Source organism: Lutra lutra, chromosome 10, assembly GCF_902655055.1.
Source record: "Lutra lutra chromosome 10, mLutLut1.2, whole genome shotgun sequence".
Lineage (NCBI taxonomy): Eukaryota > Metazoa > Chordata > Mammalia > Carnivora > Mustelidae > Lutra > Lutra lutra.
The window spans coordinates 5,965,063-5,990,862 of NC_062287.1; the positions used below are offsets into that span (position 1 = coordinate 5,965,063).

General features: G+C 37.2%; 1 protein-coding gene across 1 annotated transcript in view; it reads left to right on the forward strand.

Moving 5' to 3' along the window:
* The window catches only part of DDX10 (DEAD-box helicase 10), a 271,491-nt gene that overhangs the window by 45,617 nt on the left and 200,074 nt on the right, over positions 1-25,800 (forward strand). Inside the window, exons 12-13 of the mRNA XM_047692650.1 lie at positions 553-641; positions 3,538-4,000. Of these exons, the coding sequence (XP_047548606.1) occupies positions 553-641; positions 3,538-4,000 (552 nt within the window). The remainder of the gene's footprint in view (positions 1-552; positions 642-3,537; positions 4,001-25,800) is intronic.

The following is a 25,800-nucleotide window of genomic DNA, read 5'->3' on the forward strand; positions in this document are numbered from 1 at the left end:
TATCCTTTGACTACTAAAATAATTACTCTTAATAGCTAGTATTTACTGATATTTATTGTATTCCAGAAGCTATGCCCAGGTACTCTAGATGCATTGTTTTGGTTAGTTTCTCCCGTAACACTTGAAGTAGAAGGTGCTGTGATCTCTGATAGAAGAGGAAACTGGCAGAGACCCAAGAGATTTGCTCAGCCAGTAAGATAAGGAACTCAGATTGTCATCTGTATGATCCCAAAGCCTACATTTTTCCCCCGTGTTACTGTACGTATTTCAACAAATGATACCAACTTCTAGAATAGCTTTTTGAGGTGATAGTCTATGTTGAGTTTGTTTGATGAAACCAAATTTAGTCTTATCTAATATCACAGTTCTTAAAAGATAGGTTTTTTGTTTTGTTTTGTTTTTTGGTGGAAAGGAGATATGCTCAACTATTTTTTAAGATTTTTTTACAACTGTTGAATTTGTTCCTTTGGTTAATTTTCTTTTATCTGGTTTAAATTTCTTTTCCCTTCCTGACTTTTACATATCATGCATTTAAACCACTTATTTTTACAGTGTTTTGTCTCTTATATACGCTCCGTGTATCTGATGAAGGATAAGGAAATATTTGATGTGAGCAAGTTACCTATACCTGAGTATGCCCTGTAAGTATTCATGTTACAGTTCTGATTGTGAATCCTCAAAGGTAGAGCTCATTGTCTAAAACCTGGTTCTCTGAGAGGCTTCGTTGAAATGGCTCTGCCTTACTTTAGAAGAATCTGTTAAAGATCTGCAAAGAAAAAGATTATGTAAACTAGAAAATAGCTGAGTGTTAATTTCTTGTTTCTTATTTCTTACTTGTAAATGAAAATTTCTGAAAGTTACACTGGAAGTTTCCTGTAGCTTTGTCTTAAAGGAGATGGAGAACAATTGATGAGCATTGTTGGAAATCTTTAAATGTCTGCAGTCCTCTTGTTCTTTGGAACGCTGGCCTGGAACACTGTAGACTGTTCTTTTTTTTATGCTTTTAAAATAAGTCTTGTCATTTCTTCCCTTATTTTAGGTTGATCCCCATAACTGCTTACTTATTGCCTGAATATTTTTTGTCTCTTGGTGTTTCTTATAGGTACTCAGAGTTACCATGGCAAAATGTCCCTGCTTAGTAACTGAGGTTACTATTACATAAAAAAAGGAACTCTTGTTTTGTTTTGGCTTAGTATTTGAAGGGCTTCTTTTCTTAACTTTTTTTAGCTATAAAGGAGGGATGCTTATTTTTCACTGGGATTCTACCTGTGGGAAAAGCATTGACAAAATCCTATAGAAGCACCCTTGAGGTTAATCATATATTAAATGTCAGCATAAGATTTACCAGACTGTGATGAAATATGTATTTTCAAGGCAAGGTCTGTATATTTGTCCCGCTCTCCAGGAATTTGAATGCCTTTACCTGTTAATGGAGTCTGATTAAAACTCGTATCTGGGAGAGCTGCTGTTTCCTGCTCTTCATGTTAGATTGTGAATTGGGAGAGCTGCTGTTTCCTGCTCTTCATGTTAGATTGTGAATTGAGTATAACAGGTAATTTGTCAGTTGTAACATTTTAGAATGATTCAAATTACTAGATAACAGTGTGAGGGTCCTGACTCTTTGTGTAAGTAATTGGTGGAAAACTGCATTCCATGGATATAACATGTTTTTGTCACTTATCTGTTTATGTAGCAGTTACTAATTTCACCATTTCTGAATAGGTTTAGGTTAGGTGCATTTATGGTTTAGCTTATTGGCCCTTTTTTGGTACTCCAAAGAAGTTCTATCCTGGTTTTCTGGTTGATGTACTGAGATACTAGCAAACGGAGGAGGCATGGGGCTTTAACACTGGAGGGTCATATTTATGGGACATTTTGTTGCTATAAATGCCAGGAAATTTCATCTGTTCACAGTTGAAGACCTTTGCTTTTTTTTGGTGATGTTTAGGGAAGGCAGAAAGTTGACTTCTGAACCTAGATAATTTGTACAGTTTAATGTGGTGTTGCTTAATTTTTGTGTTTATTTAGATGTGTAATTTCCTTGATCTATACATTCCTTTAGAAGCCCGTTGTTGCCTAAAGCAGTGTTAGGTATGTAGGATGTAATGAATGTTTTTAAAAATGATTGTTCTAAAGAAACATGTTTGAATGGCTAATATGTGTAGTTCATTGTGCTAGATATTAAAATTATAGATGTATGTACTCCTGCCTTAAAGGAGCTCCACATTTTAGTAGCTGAGAGAAACACATAAATACAGCTGTAATACACTGAGAGAAACACTCTGATGGATGTGAGTGTGTGATCCCACCCTGTGGCCCCCATAACAGTATTAACAGCAGGGGCTCAGTAGTGGCTGCGTGTGTGCTGGGCAGGATTTTAAATGCATGGCATCTGTGAACTCATTTTACTCTTGCAACAACTCTGCAATGTTGATACTGATCCTGCCATTTTGCCAATAAGAGAACTGAGGAATAGAGGTTAAGTAACATCCTTCGGTCATATAGCTTATGGGCGACAGTCCCGTTTCTGAGTCTCTGCTTTTGCCACTGCACATCTCTGTTTCTTGAATCTTGTCCCAGGAGAGAGGCCATGGGTCCATGTTGTAATGTTAGCTGTTTATCATAGCAGGCCTGGCTTGAGGAGTTTATTTCCAATCCGTTAGTCAGAACTTAGGAGGTGGGAAAGACCTGATCATAAAGTGAATCTTGATCTTAGAGAAAATAATTTTTCTTTTCTTCTTTGATTTCTTGCTTAGAAATCCTTTTTTTTTTTTTTAAATAGAAGTGATTATGTTGTATTAAGTGTCTAAGAGGAGAGGACAGTGATAACTCGCTTTTATTTTTTGCAGAGAACTGTTCTGTCCTTTCATGTCTTTTTCCATGTCCATGTCTCTTTCAGCTTTAATATTTACATTTCACAAATTCAGGTTGTTACAACAGGTTGTTACAACAGCTACGAGATGGGCCTGATAGATACTGTTACCCCATTTTTGTGGCAGCTGAGGCTGAGAGAGGTAAACTGGACATAGGCAGATTTAGTACCTGAGCTGTTCCCTTGTTGCTGGTCTCGTGCTCTTTATTTTATACCTTGTTAACCTCTTAATGAAAAATGGGGTATTTCCAATGTTTTCTGACAGGTGTTCTGTATTTTTTGGCTTGCCTTTTGGATCATCTAACCTTTCAAGATTGAGTTGTAAATAGGAGTATTTTCTTTAAAAAAAAAAAAAAAAAAAAAAGCTCCCAGCGGCGCCAGAGGTGGCTCAGTGGGTTAAGCCTCTGCCTTCGGCTCAGGTCATGATCCCAGGGTCCTGGGATAGAGCCCCGGCATTGGGCTCTCTGCTCAGTGGGGAGCCTACCCCCGCCTCCTCTCTGCCTACCAGTGGTCTCTCTCTCTCTGTCAAATAAATAAAATCTTAAAAAACAAAACAAAACAAAAACAGCTCCCCAAATAGAGTTCCACTCTTGAGAAACTTGCATAATACCATAAGCACACCATCAGTGTACTAAAGTAACTATTTTCATTTGCTCATATTTAAGGTCTCTTGGTCTTGCTGTGGCACCACGGGTGAGATTTCTTCAGAAAATGCAGAAACAACCCACCAAGGAACTGGTGGTGAGCCCAGATAATAAAGTAATTGAGCCAAGGGCTTCCTCCCTCACGAATGATGAAGTGGAAGAATTCAGAGCCTACTTTAATGAGAAAATGTCCATCCTTCAGAAAGGTGGGAAAAGACCAGAAGGGACAGAATACACACTGGCTAATGAGATTAGTGATGAAGAGGAGGAAGAGAAGGAAGATGAGGAAGAAACAGAAGAGAAGCTGGCAAAAGCAAAAGAGTCTCAGCCTCTATCTGTCCCTAGCACTGGGGAGGCCAAGGAAGCCCCTGGGCAGTTCTTGGACAGAGACGAGGAGGAGGAGGATGGACAGGATGCTGATTTCTTTACAGTGAAGCGGCACAATGTATTTGGGTTGGACCTTCAAGAGAACAAAGCACTACAGGTAAGTTTACCCCCAGGGGAGGGTCTTCTCTTATTTCCTGCCATTTCTTACCCTGTGCTGCTTTTGTGGCCTTTGCGGAAATGTGGGGGAAATGAAGACTAGGAGAAATTTGTAGGATGACTTAACTTTGCAGTGAACTCTCCCCTCCTTCTCCATGATTAATGGTGGAATAGGTGCCTGAGAATTTTCATTGTTCATAACTTTGAGAACTCTAAGAAGGCTCGCAGATTTAATCTTCTCCTTTGCTATTCTTCTGAGGCATGTTTTAAAAGTAGCCAGACTCATGGTTATAGTGTTAAGGAAGGCAGTTGATGGGGTTTTATGGTTTATGGTATGAGGATTCTTCACTGTGATTTTTAACATACTGCTTTCTGATTTAAATCATTATAAATGTTCCTTACAACAATATAATCTCCCTAAGCGTGAATTTTACTTTTAATGAGACATTTGCTTTTCTATTTCAACCCAGTAACTTAAATAGAAAGCCCGCACTCCTTTGTAAAGGCCACTTAGGAAGGTTTCTTAAAAGTTTCATGTAGATCTTTTGATTCTCCATAGCTACCTGCCAGGAGAAATAAAAGGGATAGTTTAGATAAAGCACCTGTTTTCCGGAGTACTTATAGGTACACAGTAAACCTGTTTCTCCTCCCCTTTTCTTAGGTCTTTTCCTGTTTTATATACCTTTGTTCCTAATCATTTCTTTAAAGTGAATTGAATAGAAAATGAAGCTGAGCTCTTATTTTTTATATAGTGTTTAATAAAATTCTGAGTAATCTGGGGTGCCTGGGTGGCTCAGTGGGTTAAGCCTCTGCCTTTGGCTCAGGTCGTGATCTCCGGGTCCTGGGATCAAGCCCTGCATCGGGCTGTCTGCTGGGCGGTGAGCCTGCTCCCCCCAACCCCACACCCCCCCACCCCCACCGCCCTGCCCCTGCCTGCCTCTCTGCCTACTTGTCATCTCTGTCTGTCAAATAAATAAATAAGATCTTTAAAAAAAATAAAATAAAATTCTGAGTAATCTTAGGATACTGAATTTTGAACTTAGAAACTTGGATAGGTGTTCAAGTAACTAAATAAAAATCTTGGAAAGTTAGCAAGCATCATTATTGAGTGCTTAATGTATAATCAGGCATTTTCTAAACATTATCTCAATTGGTTTTTGAATAACCCCCTGTGAGGTAGGTACTATCTCATTATATAGGTAAAAGGGAAAACAACTAAGACACAGAGAGGAAGATAGTGAGGGACACAGCTTGTTATTGGCATAGTTGGAATTTGAGCCTAGGTATTCTGATTTGATTGATCAAGAACAGGGATACTGATCCCATTTTTGAAGTGTGATTTATCACTTTTTCTTACAGAATTGATACACTTTCTATAGTATCTGATAATCTGGCTAACCTAAGGCCACAAAGATTGCTCCCGTGTTTTCCTTGAGAACTTTTATAGTTTTAGTACTTAAATTTAAGGCTAGGGTTTATTTTTGCTTAATATTTGTGTATGGTGTGAGGGAAAGGTTAAGGTTTCTTCTTCTTCTTCTTCTTTTTTTTTTTTTTTGATGGATGTCTAGTTGAACCAGTGCCTTTGTTAAGTAGTGTATTCTCCATTCAGTAACCTTGACCCTTTGTCCACGGTTGACCTTGTATGTGTAGGTCTCTTTGACTCATTTTGAAATCGCAAATTAGGTAGTATAATTCTTCCAACTTGATATTTAAAAAAAAATTGTTTTGGTTCTTTTTGGACCACTGCATTTCCATATGAGTTTTTAAGTCAGTTGGTTAATTGGTGCAAAAAAAATCTGATGGTATTTTCATTGAGATTGCATTGAAATCTATAAATCTGTTTGGGGAGTATTGACATTTTGAGTCTTCTGACTCAAAATGGAATATGGCATATCTTATGTATTTAGGCCTTAGAATCTTGCAGCATGGTTTTATAATTTTAAGTATGCCTATCTTGCACATTTTTTGTTAGATTCATCTCTTACTATTTCATAGTTTTCAATGCTATTATAAATGATACTTTTAAAATATAATTTTCTAATTCTTTGTTGCCAGTATATATAAATACTGTTTATTTTTATATCCCAGTCATTCTAAACTGACCTATTCTAGTGGCTTTATTTTTGGAGATCTTTGGTATTTTCTCTGTAGATGGTCATGGGTTTTTGAAGAAAGATGGTTTTGTTTCTTTTTTCCAATCTGTGTGTCTTTTATTTAATTTTCTTAATTATACCGTATGTTGAAAAGGCAGTGGTGGGAGTCGCCATCGTTGTTCTGTGCCTGATCTGGGAGAGGGAAAACATTGAGTCTTTTACATCTGATGTTAGCTATAGGTGTTTTTATAAATGCTTTTATCAGGGTGGAAAAGTTCCATTCTATTACTAGCTGGGTTGGCTTGTTTATTAAAATAAATGGTGAAAATTTTGTCAGATCTTTTTTTATTTCATCAATTAAGGTGAACATATAGTTCTGTTGATATTTTGTTTTTTGTTTTTTCTTTTAGTGTTGAACCAACCTCAAATTCCTATGATAAACTTAGTCATGATGTGTTTTATCTATGGCAGAATTTTGTCTGCTAATATTTTGTTAAGGATCTTTATTTCTGTCTTCATGAGGGATATTGGCTTAATTTCTTCTAAGGACTTTGGGACCGTGACATATTTTAAAAGGTTTTGATACATTTTGCCAAATTATCCTACAGAGAAGTCACAGTCATTGTCCTACTGGCCGTGTCTGCCATTGCCCATTTACTTGCTCTAACACTGAGTATTAACATTTTTTTATTATTTTGAAAAAATATTAGTGAGTAATGTGTTACCATTTGAACTTAACCTTTCTTTGATTCTGTTATTACACATTTTTCATTTATTTCAGTTGTATAATCTCTGTGTATGTGTATTATTTCTGTTTTCCCCTGCTTTTCTCTTGCTAGGGTACTGATTTTTTTCTGTTGATCTCCAAAATGTCATTAACATTAGTTACTGTCTCTGGCTTTTTAAACTTTTTTTAATATCCCTTGTCACACAGAATTGTGTCTTGGCCTGCCTTCCTTACTGGATTCTGAATTCCTTGAAATTAATGTCTTACTGATAAGGTGTCTAGCTCCCGTTGAATTTCAGAAATGTCTCATGTATGAGTGAATGACTGAATTTCTTATTTTACTTTGATAGTTTTATTTGCTGTGAATTATATATAATTCATTCATGTGGGGTTTATTTTTGGAAACCTACATTTTAAAAATGTCTAAGATTTTGAAAATATGTAAGATTTATCTGATTAACTAAAAATGACTGAAGAGGTATTGTTTTATTTTCTATAAACATGTGCATAAATAACTTCCTTTTTTTCACTCATTAAATTATATACCTGTGGAGGCCAACCTTTGGAACTTAGATAGTAGGTGAAAGTATCTAATAGTGATGATATAAAGTTCTAATTAAGAATACATTTGCATGGTATACTATAAAAATTTTTGTCTTTAAAATATCTACATGATTTTATTTAGATGTAATAAGCTGAAAGTATATGACCTGTACATCAAATGTGAGGAATAGTTTGGAACAGCATGGATTTTGAGGTGCTGATAAAGGAATGTTTTTCTCTTTATTCCTGCACATTCCCTAGTACTGTACATAGCCAGAGTTGAAGTTATTGGTTCTTTGGCTGAAATAGAAATAGAAAGGCTCACTGCCTTTAACCCCCCACCCTCACTTAGTCTTGCCAGCTTTACTTACTATGTGCCTTCGGGCTTTCAAAGTCAGTATTTACTTGCGCTCAGATTATCATCAGCTTTTTGGTTTTTAATCATGTTTTTAAGACATTTGGTTTTGAGTGTGGTTTTTGCATCTGCAGTCACCATCAGCTTTCCATTTTAGCCTTTGTTCTTGCATTTTATATTTTAGTGTTGTACTCACTGGAGGCTGTTTTCTTCCTTTATTACCTGTTTTTAAGGATAGACCTGAGAAAGTAGAGAAAACCAAACTATACTCAAAATGGAAATAATACTATTATTTACACATAAATGAATGTATTCCCCTTGGGAGACTAAGTCCTTTTTCAGATACCTCTGTTTTTGTTCAGATATTTTTGTTGCTTCTGTTTCAGAATTGGTTTTGAGGACAATGTACCAGACACACAAGAGAACTGGTTGCTTATATCACAGGCTATTCTTTGTCTCGATTATCTTTTCTTTACTTTCTTGCTTCCTTAGAAAGGGGAGGAGATTTGTTGAATTTTTTTAAAGTTTGGAGCCAGTGGAGACACACTGGATTGCAGATGACATGGAATTTGTTTAATAATCCTGTCATTGTCATTGTAAAATCATGTACTTGGTGTTTTATCATATACCAAATTCTTACGAGTTCTCATTTTGTCCTCATGACAGGAAAGGCAGATGATGATATTTAAATTTCACAAAGCCTTTTAAATGACTTTTCCAAAGTCACAGTGGTGGAGTCAGTGTTCTATCTCTGATGCCAAATCACAGTTCTCCTTCTACTCCGTCCTGTTGCCGACCATAATTTGTACTTCATTTACTTGCTGTAAAGGGATGATGTCGGTGTAATTCGCAGCACTTGAAATAACTTCATGCTGCCCATTGTGTGCGCACACGTGGAATACAGAATTGATGTGTTTACCTCTCTAGACCTGCGCATGAATGGAGAGGAGAGGTACCGAGTGCCTGGTGCAAGCAATGTATTCTAGAAGACCACTCTGTCATAGTCCTTTTCTGTTTGACAGGATCAAGGCATCGGCAGAGAAACAGATTTCTTAGCACTGAAGATCGAATCGTGAGTGACAGAGCAGTGATAGATATGGGAAGGAGAGAGCCCAGCTGGTGTGATCACACACCAGGGCACTAAGAGGTTGGGTGACCTCCTGTAATAGGGAAGAAACTTGTGTTTTGGCTAGTTTTATTGGCTGCTGGCTAGAAAGTTGACCTCCAAAGAAACAGTGTTAGAGAAGAATATGAATATATACTTAAAATGATGAATTTGAAAATGATTTTAAAATATTTTCTTAAATAGAAGAATGAAATCTCTAAGCATATACTTTTGTCTTTCTCATTTTATAATTGTTTAGAGATGAGACTGACATTAGTGCTTGTCCTTTTAAGGCCATCAGAAGAGTAAACCTAGGTCAGCCTTAAGATTTGAATGATATTCATAGCTAATTTTTTGTTTAGAGTAGAATCTATACTCTGTTTACTTGGAGTCTTAACATTTTTGCATGAAAATTCTTGGTATTGCAAGGACTTCCTGGGTGGTAAAGCATAGATTAGCTAGCGTTACTGTTATTTATAAGTATTCTCTTATAAAAGTATTCTAAGATTCTGAATCAAGATTCTGATATATGGGAGCTGAAGTTTTTCTGCCTGTTGTCTCTGTATCTTTTCTCTTTCCTCCTTCCTCCTCCTTCTTGCTTATCTTTTTCTTCTCCTTCCAGAAGCAGAATTACTGAGTACCTACTGAGTGCCAGGAATTATGCTAGGGACTGAGTGAGTTTTAGAGGCTTATACTTGAGTTAATGTTGCTAATTTTTAAACCAAAATTTCAGTAGAGAATTCGAGCTTTCTCTTCATTTATTCATTCATACTACCAAATGGTTTAAAGCTCTAATATTGGCACCTGGGAGAGAATTTGGCCAGCAGTTTTATCTTAAAGAATGGGTAGGTGTTAATAGGAGGTGGGGTAAGTACCCTTAGCACAGAGTACAGAGTGAGAAAAACCATGACCACAGGAAAGTATATGTTTAGTATGGGGAGCTATTTTTGGTATGATGTTCAGTAGTTAGCCTTTCTGAGCCTTAGTGTCTGTGTTTGTAAAATGGGTAGAATAACAGTGTCTACTTGGAGTTATTGTGATTAGAAATAGAAAGCACCTAGCACAGTTGTGTACATGGGAGATAGTTAACATTAGCTATGATTTCTACTCGATAAAGTATAATAGGAACATACAGATAAGGGGGTGATACAGTTGCCATGGCCAGGCAGTGTCTGACGTATTGCTGAGGAAAATAAGGCCTTTGTCTGTATCAGGGCCAGTGATGCATTTCATTTTCTCGAGGTGTTATATCAGAAAACAAATTTGCTTTTATGATTAAATCATGGTGGATAGAGCATTTCTCACATTCTCAGTCTCGTGCATTGATCTGGAGTGCTAAACTCTGTGCTAATATCACAGGCCTGGTTGACATCACAGCCAAATATTTATGGATTTTATATTAAATTTATATCAAATTTATGTAATTTGACATAACCAGGTTATATGACAAACACTATGCCTAGTAGAAATGGATTGATTGCTTATAAGTAGAACTAAAAGTGGTATTAACAGTAGATTTTTTTTCATGTGGAATCATTAAATGAAATTATTATGTTAATTTTCTGGATGAGGAGTTCTCTGTCCAGTTACCTGGTAATATTCTTGTGGGTATTAATACTGTGCAGTATATTTCTAGAAGATACTATGCAGAAGACATTAGGTTATGGATTTTGCTTATATTTAAAGGCTGTTGATTTAAAAATGAGCATTAGAAGAAGTAATGCCCTTGTTTGGGGCATGATTGGGACATACTGATGAACCGTTGCAGGAGAGTGCTGGTGTAGCTGTTTTTTTATCACTAAAATTATTTGATTTAAAATGGGAATGAACTATTGTAGCTTATTTCCCGAAATTTCTTGCAGACAACTCAGTTTTTATAAAAGAAGTATCAGGAAGTGATGAATATTCATTTTCTATAATCTGCCATGCACTTTGATTATTGTATATCATTTAGTAAACTCATCACAGTCTTGTACAGTATTACCCCCATTTTGTAGGTTAAGAAAGAGACTCCGAAAGGTTCCCTTCCCTTGCTTGCCTACCACAGTTAGCAATGTGGCATAACTGGAATTTGTACCTGGCCCGACCAATGCAATCCTCTTCCTTGAAGCCTGCCTTTACTTCTTCATCTCACTGACATTTGGATTCCAGTTTTCTGTTTCACTAGTTCGTTCTTTTTGGTGTTTTATAATATACCTCCATGAATATCTCAATCTGTTTGTTCTGTACCAAGTGAGATTACTACTGAGATTGCCATAACCTTGGTGTGCAAGGGTCTTATATAATGCTTAGTTGAATTAAACAGAAGAGAGAGCTCTTTAAGACCTAGGAGTCAGGATTACTGTACTCCCCTCAATTTTTGGTACCATGAAGTGGAGCAATTGTGGGATGACCTTAAATGTTGAGTAGTTCAAGTAGAGTTGGTATATATGCCTTTTGGTCTTCCTACAGGTGCTTTTTCTTTTTCTTGTTTCCATTCTTAATTCTTTAATTATAATTCAAACTTCATTCCAATTCCAAAGGAATAGTTATTGTGTGATTTGAAAGTTAAATGTACATACTGAGTTGGTTTATAAATATATATTTTCCTTCCTTCCCTATTTGAAATTTTTATGCATAAGGTTTCCTGAAGACTTAAATTGACAGTGGAAAGCTAAAAGCTTTTGGCTTGATGTTTATTCTTTCACATCTAAATCATTATTGTATCAACAATATTTTGACTTTTCCCCCTTCATTTCCTACTTTTATTCATCCTCAATATTTAAAACATCTGCTGGCTACTGAATTTTCTTTTCTTTTCTTTTTTTTTAAGTAGGCTCCATGCCCACTGTGGAGCTCAACATGGGGCTTGAACTCACAACCCTGAGATCAAGACCCAAGCTGATATCAAGAGTCAGATGCTCAGTGGGCTGAGCCACCCAAATGCCCTGGCTACTGAATTTTCTAGTGACTTAATTTTATAGCCTGACTTTTGGAAACTTTATTTTAAATCAGGATATGTTTATCTTCATTTTAAAGTAAAGTGGAGGTAATGAAATGTGAAATAGGACAGGTTTTTCTTGAGGGCCATGTAAATCACCCTTGAGTTTGATTGTTAGGATAATCAGAAATAAGGAGCTTTTCAAAATCATCAAGTGCTTATTTGTATTTATTGCTTTAACAAATGTAACTGTAGAGAATTTAGCCTAATATGGCAGGTACTATCCTTATGGATAGGTGAGTTTCCAAAATGTTGCTTGTAAGACCCTTTGTTCTGAAGTTTAGCAGTCAGTATATGTATACTTACCTAAAGCTTTTTAACAGGACTGTATTTGTGGAAGCAGTGGATTTTACTCTTTATGTTCTCTTCACCTCTCAAATTTTTCTGAACAGATTTCCGTTTTATATTGTTCTGTTCAATATATGTTTTTGGAACAGCTTCAAAGATAGATGCCGAATCTGAGTCCAAGGCAGTAGCTGAAACAGTGCCATTTATTGGTGACAGGCAGAGCTAAATCACGTTTGCTTTGATGTGAAGCTTTGCCATTAAAGTTGCACTTCAGGGGAAATGCAGGCTTATTAAATGAAGGCTTCATAGGGGTTTTTTTTGTTTGTTTGTTTTCTTTTCTTTTTTTTTTTTTAAAGAAAAATCAACTCACTCACCAACTGCTTAACGAACACCTGCTAAGTAACAGGTATTGAGAACATTAACAACATTAGCTGACCTCATGGACTTTAAGATCTGGTGGGGGAAGATGGACAAAAAAAATAGTTGCATGTGTGGTAGGAAAAATGGAACAGGGTAAAGGGGAGGCAGGGTTCACGTGGGAGGGTTGGGTGGGGGGTATGGTGCAATTTCAAATAGAAAGGTCAGAGGCCCCTGCCTGGGAGTTTGTAAGGCACTTTACTGCCATTGCTGGCTCAAGACCTTTATCGGTTTTTAAGCACTAGAAAGATTGCTGTGCTTCCTCCATCCATAAGTAATTTGAAACAGAAAGTATACTAAATTTTGGAACAGTAAAAGTCCTTCTTAAGTTCTGATTTTTTTCCATGATAACTACTTTATTGCTTTGTTGAAATATATTATTTCAAAACATTTTAAAGTACTCTATCTTGGCTGGCGCCCTGAGCTGTTTGTGATTTGCTGGTTGGTTGATGGAGCTTGGGAGCTAGGCTGGGTAAGGGGAATGTAGAGAATTCAGACCGTTCTGGGATCCCTGCTGGCAAGTTAATTGGCCAGAGCAGTGGCATTTCAGTAAAGTTCAGTGGGAACAGGATGCCTGTACATTAAGAAAGGCCAGTTTTTTTCAGTAACATTAAAGCCTAAGTACAGCTGTATACAGTTGACATCAGAAACAAAACAAGCCAACTATTTTACCAGAAAAAGGAGTTTATTCAGAAATTTATTAGGATAATAGCATTTCAAGACAAAAACCTGTGACAGAGGGGCGCCTAGGTGTCTTAGTTAAGCATCTTTTTCTTGATTTCAGCTCAGGTCATGATCTCAGGGTCTTGAGGTCGAGCCCCATCAGGATCCCTACTGAGGGTGGAGTCTTTTGGGATTCTCTCTCTCTCTCTCAAAAAAATAAAATAAAATAAAGAAAAAAATGTTAAAAAGAAAAGAAAAGAAAAGAAAAACTATGACAAAGCATAGGCAAGTCCTGACAACAGAAGAGAGGGGTTTGATTTTGAGGAAAGGAGGAAGTTGGGAGGGGCTGTTTTGAAGAGTTTCCAGTGATGGTGTCTTCTCATTGGCTGAGTAGTGGTTTCTCATTGGCTGGGCTGTTGCTGGGTTAACTTCTCTCCTCCTCCTGATTGGGCATGTAAAACAAGCTTCCTCCCGTTTGCCCTATGATTGGTGGTGCTTGAGCACTCCCCTTTCTGGCTTCCTGGTGCTCTTATAAATGAGGCTTTACTTTTGACGACACTTGTAAGAATAAGAACAGTATGCTGACTTCGTGATGGCTTAAATTTTAAGTTTTCAGGGCAGTGCTTCCCAAGCTATGTTTTCTCAAGGCCTAAGTGTTTAATTTCCAATCAGTCATAGCCCAATAATGTTGCAAAACGTTACAGAAAAATTATTAAAGTAAAATGAACCTTTCTTTGCTTTCTGGCTCTAGCTCTACCTTTTTGTTTTCTTGTCTTACTTTCTCTAGGCTGGCTGGTTTTCTTTTTAACTTTAGATCATAGAGTCTCCTTCTGTATTTTTTTTTCTTGTTGACAAATCTTCTGTTTATATGGCCATAGTAGAATACAGTGTTGTAGGGTATTTTTGTGCGTAATGAATGATGCTTAACGAATGAAACAAACCATTTGTCATTTAGAAAATTATATAGTTTCTCTTTAAGGCTTCCATGTCTTTTGGGTTATTTTTGATGGGTGGGATTTGGCTCTCTGAGGGACACCACTACACCTGGGGTATGAGGGCTCCTTGACCCCTTTTGGTACTGAGTTCCCTTTTTAAAGACTTCTATTTATTTATTTATTATTTATTTGACAGAGAAAGATCTACAAGTAGGCAGAAAGGCAGGCAGAAAGAGAGGGAGAAGCAGGCTCCCCGCTGAGCAGGGAGCCCGATGAGGGGCTCTATCCCAGGACCCTGGGACCATGACCTGAGCCAAAAGCAGAGGCTTAACCCTCTGAGCCACCCAAACCCCCTGAGTTCCCTTTTTAAATTGGATGCTCACTCCTTCAAAAAAGGAAGGAAGGTTAAGAAGAAGAACTGGTAAATTGGTCTTTGACAGGTGCATTGATTTTGAAAGAAATGTGTGGTCAGATGACCCTTCTTGAGATCAGGTTCCATTTCTTGCTTGTCGCTGCATGGCTATCTGCATCTTTGACATGGTAAATACTTAGCACTTGTTTGAGGTCATTTTCTTTCAGAGAGTCTCTCCTGTAGCATTCATCAATAGTACTTTCATCCCTAGAACGAGTCATGGTTGGAAACATCTACCATGAAGTCTTAATAAACTGAATTTTAAAATTTTTATTTTTCTAGTCAGGAGTGTTTCACTATAGGACAAAAAGTTTATCTCTATTAAACAGGTAGCGGATCATCAGTCTCTGGACATTTCCACTTCCAGAAGGCTATTGCTATTTTGGGTTTGTTTTCCTTTCTTTTCTTCTTTTATCTTGCTTGGTTGTTGTTAGAATAAAGGTGACAGACTGTCCTTATACAGTGTTGGACAGAAAATCTGCTGGTTTTTGTTTGGCATTATAAATGATTGAAAACAGAGTGATATTTTGTACAGTTCTAATAAAGCCAACACAGTAGTGATTCTTACAGTGCATTAATTTTAAGCTCCAGAAACAAGTGCTTTAGTAAATGTCTCTGGACTGTATGAAGAAAATCCTAAGCATTAGGCACACATGAAATAGAAATCACATATTGCAACTTTTCTGAGAGCACATAAAGGATGCAGCTCATATTTTCACTGATAATCTCTCTTGATGGAATTTTACTTACTGTTGATCTGCTTTCTCCCCATCTCTCACATTGGTGGAATAAATGTATCACTTAATTTCCTAGTAGCAATCACTATAGAGCCCCCTGCAAACAATAATTCCTAAGTTTGTTTTCTAAATTAAAAAGGCCTATTTCCTGTTACATCTTTTTGGGTAATCATGATTAGAATAATTCTGCCACCTGCACGAATTTTCATATCTGCTGTTTTTGTTATGGAAAGCAACAGAGCAGAGGAATGCTTTCTTCCTTGCTGTGACTCCTCTAATTTTGGAAGGTACACTAATTTCAGAATGTTTAATAGAGGAAATGGTTGCATATTCCAAACGCATTCAGTAAGAACTTGCTAAATAACCTCTTTTTTCCTATGGTTTGGTTCAAACTTTTTTTGTTTTCTTTGTATCTCTTGATCTATCTAGACTGTTTTTCCTAGCTGCTGACTTGTCCATAAAGTAGAACTTTACGAATCAAAGACTAGGTAAAATTCTGTTAGGCTCTCTATTCCCCACCCACAACTTCTGTGACTAAATTTATTGTTTTTTTTTTAAAGGAAGCTGAAAAGCTGGTTTTTAGTGACTCTTATTTTCCCCTTACTGTTTTCTGTTAAGGGATGTTACTTGACTCAATTTCAAGCACATTTAGTAATATGTGTTTTAATAGCTATTGGTCCATTTTATTTAATAACTTGAACAGAGTATTGTGCTTTTTCTTTTCTTTTTTTTTTAAGTGAGGGTTTTTGAAATAACTCTATTTCTAACTTTCCCTCTTCCACAAGAAGAGGGAGAAGGTATTTAATTGCCAAAAAATATGCTATCAGGCTTCAGGACACTATTTGGTTTCCAGCCTGACTACTAATAACAGTTTAGCTAACCAGATTTATATAATGGTTTTATAATTACAGGATTAGATATGGGGTCGTGGTTAATTCTCTTCTCTCCCTTTCCTCACCTCCCATTGACAAGCTCTCGTATGTAGCAGAAATTACAGATTCATTTGGCTTTTCCTATTTACTGAAAAGAGAAAAACAAGTTATTTCTAGGTTTTAAGAACTGTGGAGAGTCTGAAATGCCACTCTACTTGCAGATTAACAAGTAAGCCTGCCACATTTTGATTTATGTTGCTAGATAACTCATGGCATAACCAGCTGCAGGAAGGAGCTTCAAGTTTGCATTGGTTTTCTTGTTCCTGAATTCCACAGGGACCATGTGAATGTGGTACCAGCTTTGTGCCATTTACAGAGTCGGTTTGTGTGAGAGCTAAGGAATTTCATCTTAGAAAAGGGCCGCTAGCAAACCTGTCCAGCCTTCACCCAGAGAAGAGACGTTACCTTTATTAACCTGGTCAGGAACGATCTGTTTGCTACCCCTAAGGGAGATACTGTCTTTACCTTCCAAGGTTGTATGCTGTATTGATATCCTAGAAAAGATAATCGGGAGGAGTAATGGAAAGAAGATGGACAGACAGATATCCATCGATAGACGAATGAATAAAGAAGATGTGATACACGCGCACATACACACACAATGGAATATACTCAGCCATCAAAAAGAATGAAATCTTGCCATTTGCAACAACATGGTTAGAACTAGAGGGTATTATGCTAAGGAAATAAGTCAGTCAGAGAAACACAAATACCATATGATTTTACTCGTGGAATTTAAGAAACAAAACAAATGAACATAGGGGAAAGGAAGGAAAAATAAAATAAGATGAAAACAGAGGGAGAAAAACCATAAGAGACTCTTAACTATAGGAAACAAACAGGGTTGCTGGGGAGTAGGAGGATAGGGTACTGGGGTAACTGGGTGATGGACATTAAGAAGGCACTGGAGGGGTGCCTGGGTGGCTCAGTGGGTTAAGCTGCTGCCTTCGGCTCAGGTCATGATCTCAGGGTCCTGGGATCGAGTCCCACATTAGGCTCTTTGCTCAGCGTGGAGCCAGCTTCCCTTTCTCTCTGCCTGCCTCTCTGCTTACTTGTGATCTTTCTCCATCAAGTAAATAAATAAAACCTTTTAAAAAAAAGAAGGGCACTGGAAATAATGAGCACTGGGGGGTATTGTATGCAACTGATGAATCACTAAATTCTACCTTTGATAATAATACAGTGTATATTAACTAAATTGAACTTAAATTTTTAAAAAAAGAGAGAGAGGTAGGCAGAAACCCCAGAGACCCATCGATGATTGTCCCTTGATGCTAGATAACTGTACACCTGTCCTTTTGTTGAGGTCTGCTTCTCCCAAGTCAGAATGTAGAACAACCACTTCCGTTTAAATGATGAACATGAATTCCAGAGCTACACAGATTCTTCGTGTTTGGTAAGGCCCTAAAGTGGTGGGGAGTTACATTGCTGGGACTGAAGAGGTGCTCCAGGGTGTGCTTCCCCAGCAGCCCTAGCTTACTGCTGTCAGAGCACTGAACACGCTGCGCTATTGTATTGTTTGTTTTCCCCACCACTCTATACCTTTATGAAGGTAGGGGATGTGTGTCATTCATTTCTGTGTCTTTGTATCCATCAGGATTGCCTGTCACTATAGTAGGTTCTCCGTAGCTGTTTGTTGAATGAAATGGGTGAATAATAAGTAAATGAGTAGAACCTATTAAATTCCAAATCTAGTTGACCTTTTATCATTTATTCAGATTCCTTATCCCAACTTAAGACTCTACCATTTGATAGAAAAATGTACCTGGAACATAAGTGGCCAGAAAATGGTTGCTGGCTGATTGGGTTAATTTTAGATGGGATCCTAGTATTGGAATTCAGAAGGTGGGTTACATAAATATCTTTTTTTTTTTTTTTTTTTTAAGGATTTTATTTATTTATTTGACAGAGAGAGACATAGTGAGAGAGGGCACATAAGCAGGGGGACTAGGAGAGGGAAAGCAGGCTTCCCACCGAGCAGGGAGCCTGATGTGGGGTCAGTCCCAGGATGCTGGGATCACGACCTCAGCCGAAGGCAGATGCTTAATGGCTGAGCCACCCAGGCGCCCCAAGAGTAAATATCTCGTGTGCAATCTTTGCTAACCCTCTGTTAATCCACCCATCATTCTGTCCTCTTCATACCGGTTGCTTTGATCTCTGGACCTGTTTCCTTGACATGGTCCTCTATCTTCTCTAGGGAAAAATAGTAAGTGAAACATTGGCTGCCCACCTCCTTCTAAAGATGGTGAGGAAGTTCTTTAGAAAAACTGACTTAAGTTGTCATAATTCTCAATTATTTTTTAAATACTGCATAGATTGCTTTAAAGTTATGTTTAGTACCAAACATTTATGAAACTGAATTGGATCTAAGTTGGATCTCATTCCATTCTCATACAAATTGCCACAGAAAGTATTAGGGGGCTGTGTTAGTGTAAAAGCTCTCTTTTGTAGGGGGAATAGCCCTGTGATGTCATAATTAGTCTCACAAACTGAAATAGGATGCAGTTTGCTTTTGTTTAAAAGGTCAGTGTTAAAGCTCCTAGCCTTACACACAGTGCAGGTCCCCACCTTTTTTTCACTCTTGTAATTGAAAACATCATTAAATACTCTTTAGATTTTTAAAATATCATAGTTATTTAAAAAAATTTCTTTATCCTAAAAATTTAATAGAATATTTTGTAAAGAAAAAAAAACTACCTTCTTACATTGAACCACCATAATTTTATTTTATAGTGAGTTCACTTGGAGAGATCAGTTTGATCCTAATGTTCTCCCATCAAAGGCTTGTTTCATGTCTAAACGTGTGTGGTTCTTTGTAGAATTAAGACAAAAGATGTGTGTAAAAATCACTGTTGCTGGAAGACTTTACAAGACCCTTCCCTCGAGCTGTGTCCTTCCTCAGTTGCACATTTAACCTTGCCAGAAACAGAGGCAGACGGAAGTAGTCTTCCCGTTTCTTGGTGCTGCAAAAAGGCTCCTCCTCATCCAGTGCCACTCAGATCCTGTTGTCCCCACGTTTAAGAAGCCTGCAGGAGAATTCTGAAAACTGCTAGGTAGTAGTTGTGCTAGCTCTTGAGACATGTGGATAAGCATGATAATCAAAATTATGTAATTATTTTAAACCAGAAATGAAGAATTGTTTTGGCAGGTCTGCGTGTTCACATTTGTGTTGGGATTGTGTGTTCTTGCCAAGAGTGTATTTAGCAGTGTAAAGAAGAAAAATGATTCATATGCTTTTTCAAAATCGGACCTACAGCTCATTTATACTTAATCATATTGACATTTATGTCATTGATTTGAATGGCTTTAGGTAGATTTCTAGGAATTCCTCATTTCAGAAGTTGAGGGCAAGAGTAATTTCATTGCAGTTGGGAGGTTTTTTTTCTAGGAACATCCATTTGCTGAGTTGTGCACATTGTGTGAAATGTAGTGCCTTAGCAGATGCCAAGAAATTATTATTTGATGAGGCTATTTATGTCTGTGGTTTCCTCAGGTTGAAAGACTCTGCTGGTCCACTTAGAACACATACTTCTTTCTTACTCTGTTGAGATCTCTGTAAAAACACCCATAGCTACTTCAGGGACTCATTTATTCCTACTTTCACTAAGTAGTTCATAGCACCCAGACTCAAAAGTCTGCTGAAAGAATGAAAGTCCTGAGCCTTTAGGCATATGGGCTAGCCTGAGCTTTTGGGATTGTGTCAGTTGACTTCGTATTCTCTCCCACATTTTCCCCTCCAGTATTTTTTTTTTTTTTAATTTACATTATATGAACATGATGCTATACCAAATATGAAACAGATTTGTCAGCCCTCAAGAAAATTACACAATTGGGGTGTCTGGGTGGCTCAGTGGGTTGAGGCATCTGCCTTCAGCTCAGGTTGTGATCCCAGGGTCCTGGGATCGAGCCCCAAGTTGGGCTCTTTGCTCAGCGGTGAGCCTGCTTCCCTTCCTCTCTCTCTGCCTGCCTCTCTGCCTACTTGTGATCTCTCTCTGTTAAATAAATAAATAAAATCTTAAAAAAAAAAAGAAAATTACACAATTGAGGAGACAGGATATTGATATGGAAGCTTTTTGTGAAATAAGGGAGTTGGGGGAAATCAGGGGGAGACGAAGCATGAGAGACTGTGGACTCTGAGAAACTGAAGGTATTAGAGGGGATGGGGGTGGGGGGTTGGGTGAGCCTGGTGGTGGGTATTAAGGAGGGCATGGATTGCATGGAGCACTGGGTGTGCTGCATAAACAATGGATCTTGGAACACTGAAAAAATAAAATAAATTTAAAAAAAGAAATAACAATAGAAATGTAAGGAAGATAAGGTACAGTATTTAACTGTAGTAGTAAAGTGCCTTGAATTTGAACTAGAACTTTGGGCTTGAGTCCTGGAGATCTTTTTGGAGTAGGTGAAAGTTGGTTAGTATTGAAGGTTGTATTGGATTCAGTAGCTGGACAAAGAGGAAAGAGCATGGGCAGAGGTGGGGGCAGAGGTTGTGGTCGTTCAGTTTCAGAATAGTAGAAGAGCTCTGCAGGAAGTGATGAGGAGTAGGGATGCAAGCAAAGGATAATTTCTATTGATATGTTTTTGTATTATCCAAGTTTACGGCTATGACCATTTACTTCACTTTAAATATAAATCTGATCATAGTGTCAAGTAAAGAAGACTTGATGTAGATTCATCTTAAAATGTGACTTCTAAGAGTGAGAGTCCTCTTAAAAAATTTTAAAATACTTTTTATTGAAGTATAATTGACATACAATGTTATATTAATTTCAGGTGTACAATATATTGATTCGACACTTCTATACATTACTCATTGCTCACTCTAGTAAGTATGTTGTCTGTCACTGTACAGTGTTGCTACAATATTATTGACTCTATTTCCTATGCTGTACTCTAATCTCTATGACTTAACATGTTTTATTGCTGGAATTTTGTTACCTCTTAATCCCCTCATCTATTATAACCACCCCCTGACCTTCTCTAGCTACCATCAGTTTGTTCTCTGTATTTTTGTTTGTTCTTTTTTTTTTTTTTAAGATTTTATTTATTTATTTATTTGACACAGAGAGAGAGAGATCACAAATAGGCAGAGAGAGAGGGGAAGCAGGTTCCTTGTCGAGCAGAGAGCCCAATGCGGGGCTCTATCCCAGGACCCTGAGATTATGACTTGCGCCGAAGGCAGAGGTCTAACCTGCTGAGCCACCCAGGCGCCTGTTTGTTCTTTTGTTTTGTAGATTCCACATACAAGAGAAATCATTGGTTACTTGTTTTCCTCTGATTTATTATTTCACTTAGCATATACCCTCTCGGTCCATCCATGTTGTTGCTGGTGGCAAGATCTCATTCTTTTTTTATGGCTGAGAAGTATTCCACTCTATGTATGTATGTATGTATGTATGTGTGCCTACACACACACACACACACACACACACACACACATGCACCACATCTTAATTATCTATCAATGGACACTTGGGTTGCTTCCATGTCTTGGCCATTGGAAATAATGTTGCAGTACACAGAGGTGCGTTTATCTTTTTGAATTAGTGCTTTCATTTTCTTTGGGCAAATAGCCAGTACTGGAATTAATTGATGATATGAATTTCTATTTTTAGTTTTTTAAGGAAACTCGGTACTCTTTTCCACAGTGACTGCACCAGTTTACATTCCCACCAGCAGTGCATTGGGGTTCCCTTTTCTCCATATTCTTGTGAACACTTTTTGTTTCTTTTTGATATTAGCCATTCTGACTGGTGTGAGGTGATATCTCATTGTGATTTTGATTGCATCTTTCTGGTGATGAGTGATGTTGAGCATCTTTTCATATGTCTGTTGGCCATCTGTACGTCTTCATTTGAAAAATTTCTATACATTGGATTTTTTTTTTTTTTAAGTATTGAATTGTATAAGTTCTCTGTTTTGGGTATTAACCCTTCATCAGGTATATAATTTACAAATAATCTTCTTTCATTCAGTAGGTTGTCTTTTTGTTTTGTTGTTTATTTCCTTTGTGGCGTAAAACTTTTTATTTCCATGTAGTTTATTTTTTTCTTTAGTTTTCCTTACCTGAAGAGACAGATCCATAAATATGTTGCTAAGGCTGATGTTTAAGAGATGACTGCCAATGTTTTCTTCTAGTTTTATGGTAACAGGTCTCACATTTAGGTCTGAAATTCATTTTGAGTTTATTTTTGTATATGGTATAAGAGAGTGGTCTAGGTTCCCTCTTTTCCCTGTAGCTGTCCAGTTTTCCCAGTACCATTATTGAAGAGATATTTTCTTTGTTGTATATTTTAGTCTCCTTTGTAGATTAATTGATCGTATAGGTGTGGGTTTATTTCTGGGCTCTCTATCTTGTTTTATTGGTCTGTGGGTTTGCTTTTGTGTCAGTACCATCATGTTTTGGTTACCATAGCTTTGCAGTGTATCTTGAAATCTGGGGTCACGATCCCTCTAGCTTTGTTCTTCTTTCTCACGATGGCTTTGGCTATTTGAAGTCTTCTTTTGCTCCTCCAAAATTTTAGGATTATTTGTCCTAGTTCTGTGAAAAATGATACTCATGTTTTGATGGAGATCACATGGATTCTCTAGATTGCTTTGTATAGTATGGACATTTCAACAATATTCTTCCCATGCACAACCATGGTATATCCTCCTATTTGTGTCGTCTTCAATTTCTTTCATCAGAAACTGAAGTCTTCTAGGTTTCAGAATATAGGTCTTTCACCTTCTTGGTTAGATTTATTCCTGGATATTTTTTTCTTTTTAGTGCCGTTATAAATGGGATTGTTTGGAAGTTCTCCTTTTTATAATTCTCTGAACATCTTAATTGTTAAATATTACGATTAGCATTAATAATTGTGATTCTTAATCAGCAAGAAGACAGTAAAATATTCAGGTATGGAACTCTTCTAGACCTTGAAGTCCTGACACAGGGTTAAATATGTTGAAAATTAGTGCATCTTTCTCAGCGGAAGACTTTCAGCCCACTTCTCCATTCCCTCCTTCTCTTTATTGATAATAGCTTGATTGAGATAAAATCCACACACATATCTTACAATTTTTCATCTGAAGTGTACAGTTCAGTAGTTTTCATTGTTTTTGTGGGGTTGTCCAACCATGTCCACAATCACAGAATGTTTCATCACCTCCAGAAGGAAATACCACACCCTTTCCTTGTCACTTCTCAAACCCCCATTTTCTTTTGGCCATAAATCTTTTGGCCAGTAATCTGTTTTCTATCTCTACAGGTTTGCTTATTTTGAATATTTCATATAAATGGTATCATTTATGGTCATTTGTGACTGACTTTTTTCACTTAGCATAATGCTTGTAGGCTTCATCCATATTGTTGTATGTATCAGTACTTTTATTTCTTTTTATGGTTGAATAATATTCCATTGTATGAATATACCATATTTTTTTAGTCCATTCATCAGTTAATGACATTTGAGTTATTTCCATCTTTTGTCAATTATGAGTGATGCTGCTGTGAACATTCATATGCATATTTTTATGCATATAAGCATTCATTTCTTTTGGGCATGTACAGCTGCTATGTTATATGCTAACTGTGTTTAACTTTATGAGGACCTGCCAGACTATATTGTCAAGCGAACCTTCAAGTTTAAATCAACCCTGTAACTGATGTTCAGTCCAAAGTATATCTGCTTAGTCAGTATAACCCAACAGTCACTGCTGAACATACTAAAACAAAAGATTTCTTTGAGGTTAGCTTTTCTCAGTGTTTCCCAAAGAAGAAAACAATGACAGTCAATTTCTCGAGTAGGATCTTTCATACAGCTACAGAGTAGCTGTACTGCTTTGCATATCCACCAGCAGTGTTGAGGGGTTCCATTCTTCCACACCTTCACCAGCACTTGTCATCAGCTGTACTTTTAAAGAAAGATTTATTTATTTATTTTAGAGAGAAAACCTGTATGTGCAAGTTGGGGGAGGTGTGGTGGGAGAGAATCTTCAAGCAGACTCCCTGCTGAGTGCAGAGCTTGACATGGGGCTTGATTCCATGACCCATGAGATCATGACCTGAGCTGAAACCAAGAGTCAAACACTTAACCCACTGAGCCACCCAGGCGCCCCGTGTATTTTTGATTCTAGTTATACTTCAGGGTGTGAGATAGTATATAATTGGAGATTTGATTTGCATTTTCCTGAAGACCAATGACATGCTTATACTCCTGTTGTTTGTAGTTTGGTTGGGTATAGAAAACATAAGCATTAAGTGATGATAACAATGCCTGTTGGCTTTGGCGTGTTACAGAAATGTTTTGGAGGGAGACAGTGCAAGGACCTGTGAGGACAGGACTTGAATTGAGGTACTGAAGAAAGGAATTTAGCCGAGGATTGTGATTGTAAGAACTTTTATTTTTATCAAGGGGATAGCATACACAAAGCCTTGCAAATGGAAATGTACATGTCCTGTTGTAAAGATAAATATGAGGGAGTCAAAGCTAAATTTGAACAAGTGGGTTGTGCTAGATTAAGAAGCTCAGTATATGAACTCGAGCCTGGATAGTGTATATAAGGGATACTTAAAATACGTATGTTTAGTATGACTTATGTAAAATTATTTTCCATAGATCAGTCTGGCCTATGGAAAATATATTATATTATATTATGTAATATATGTTATATTATATTATATTATGATTATATTAATCAGGGATAGCAGATAGGTTTCCTCCTATGTGCTAACTCATCAGTTGGTGGTGGTGACCACCACCTTTTCTGTATTGAAAAGGATATATTCATTTTGGCTCAGTGGGTCATAGTGTGGTGATGGCAGTAGGAAGGCCCACTTTCAATACAGTATGGAAGAGTTTTGATATAATCACTGCTTATTTCCCATTTCTGGAGGGTAGACTGAGGTGTTAGAAGTGAATATTAGCAACATGAAGAGAAGAGTAAAGGGCATAATATTTTCATGCTGTGGATTGTGTGGGCAGAGTGTTTGTGACATCTCCCCTGACATTCCTTTTGATTTCTGAAGAACTAACGTATTTACTTAGCTGTGTACTTGTGATTACTCTGGCTTGGTCCCTTTTTCCTTCATGTCCCTCTTATCCTCTCCCTATTCTTTGCTTTGGACTGAGCCCTGTAACTGATCTCCTTTCTCAAATCCATCCTCCAACATAGCCATCAGAATTATCTTAATTAAATGCACATCTATTCAGGACTATTAACTGATTTTCCACTTGCTGAATATATTATGTTATTACTCATGGAATAATAGTATTGAGTCATAGAATTTGCTTTACCAAACTTTTCATGATTCTGGCTTTTCTGAGATTTTTGGGTGTACTTGGTTTATTATTATGGTTCAGGCAGAAACACACACAAACTGAAAAAGTTTGTCTGCCTCCAGGATTCTGTGGTACAGGTGTAGTAACTGACTAATGGATTGACTTTCTTGCAGGTAAGAATTACAAATTTTGAATAAAATATGAAACTTGAGGATTTGAGAGAACAAGAATAAGCAGATTTTAGAGAGGAGCCAAAATTTGCAAGAAAGGACTGGCAGAGGGTAGATTCTCTGTTGTAATTTTGCCATAAGGATGGGTCACAGTTATATTATAAAGGAGGAAAAAACTCAC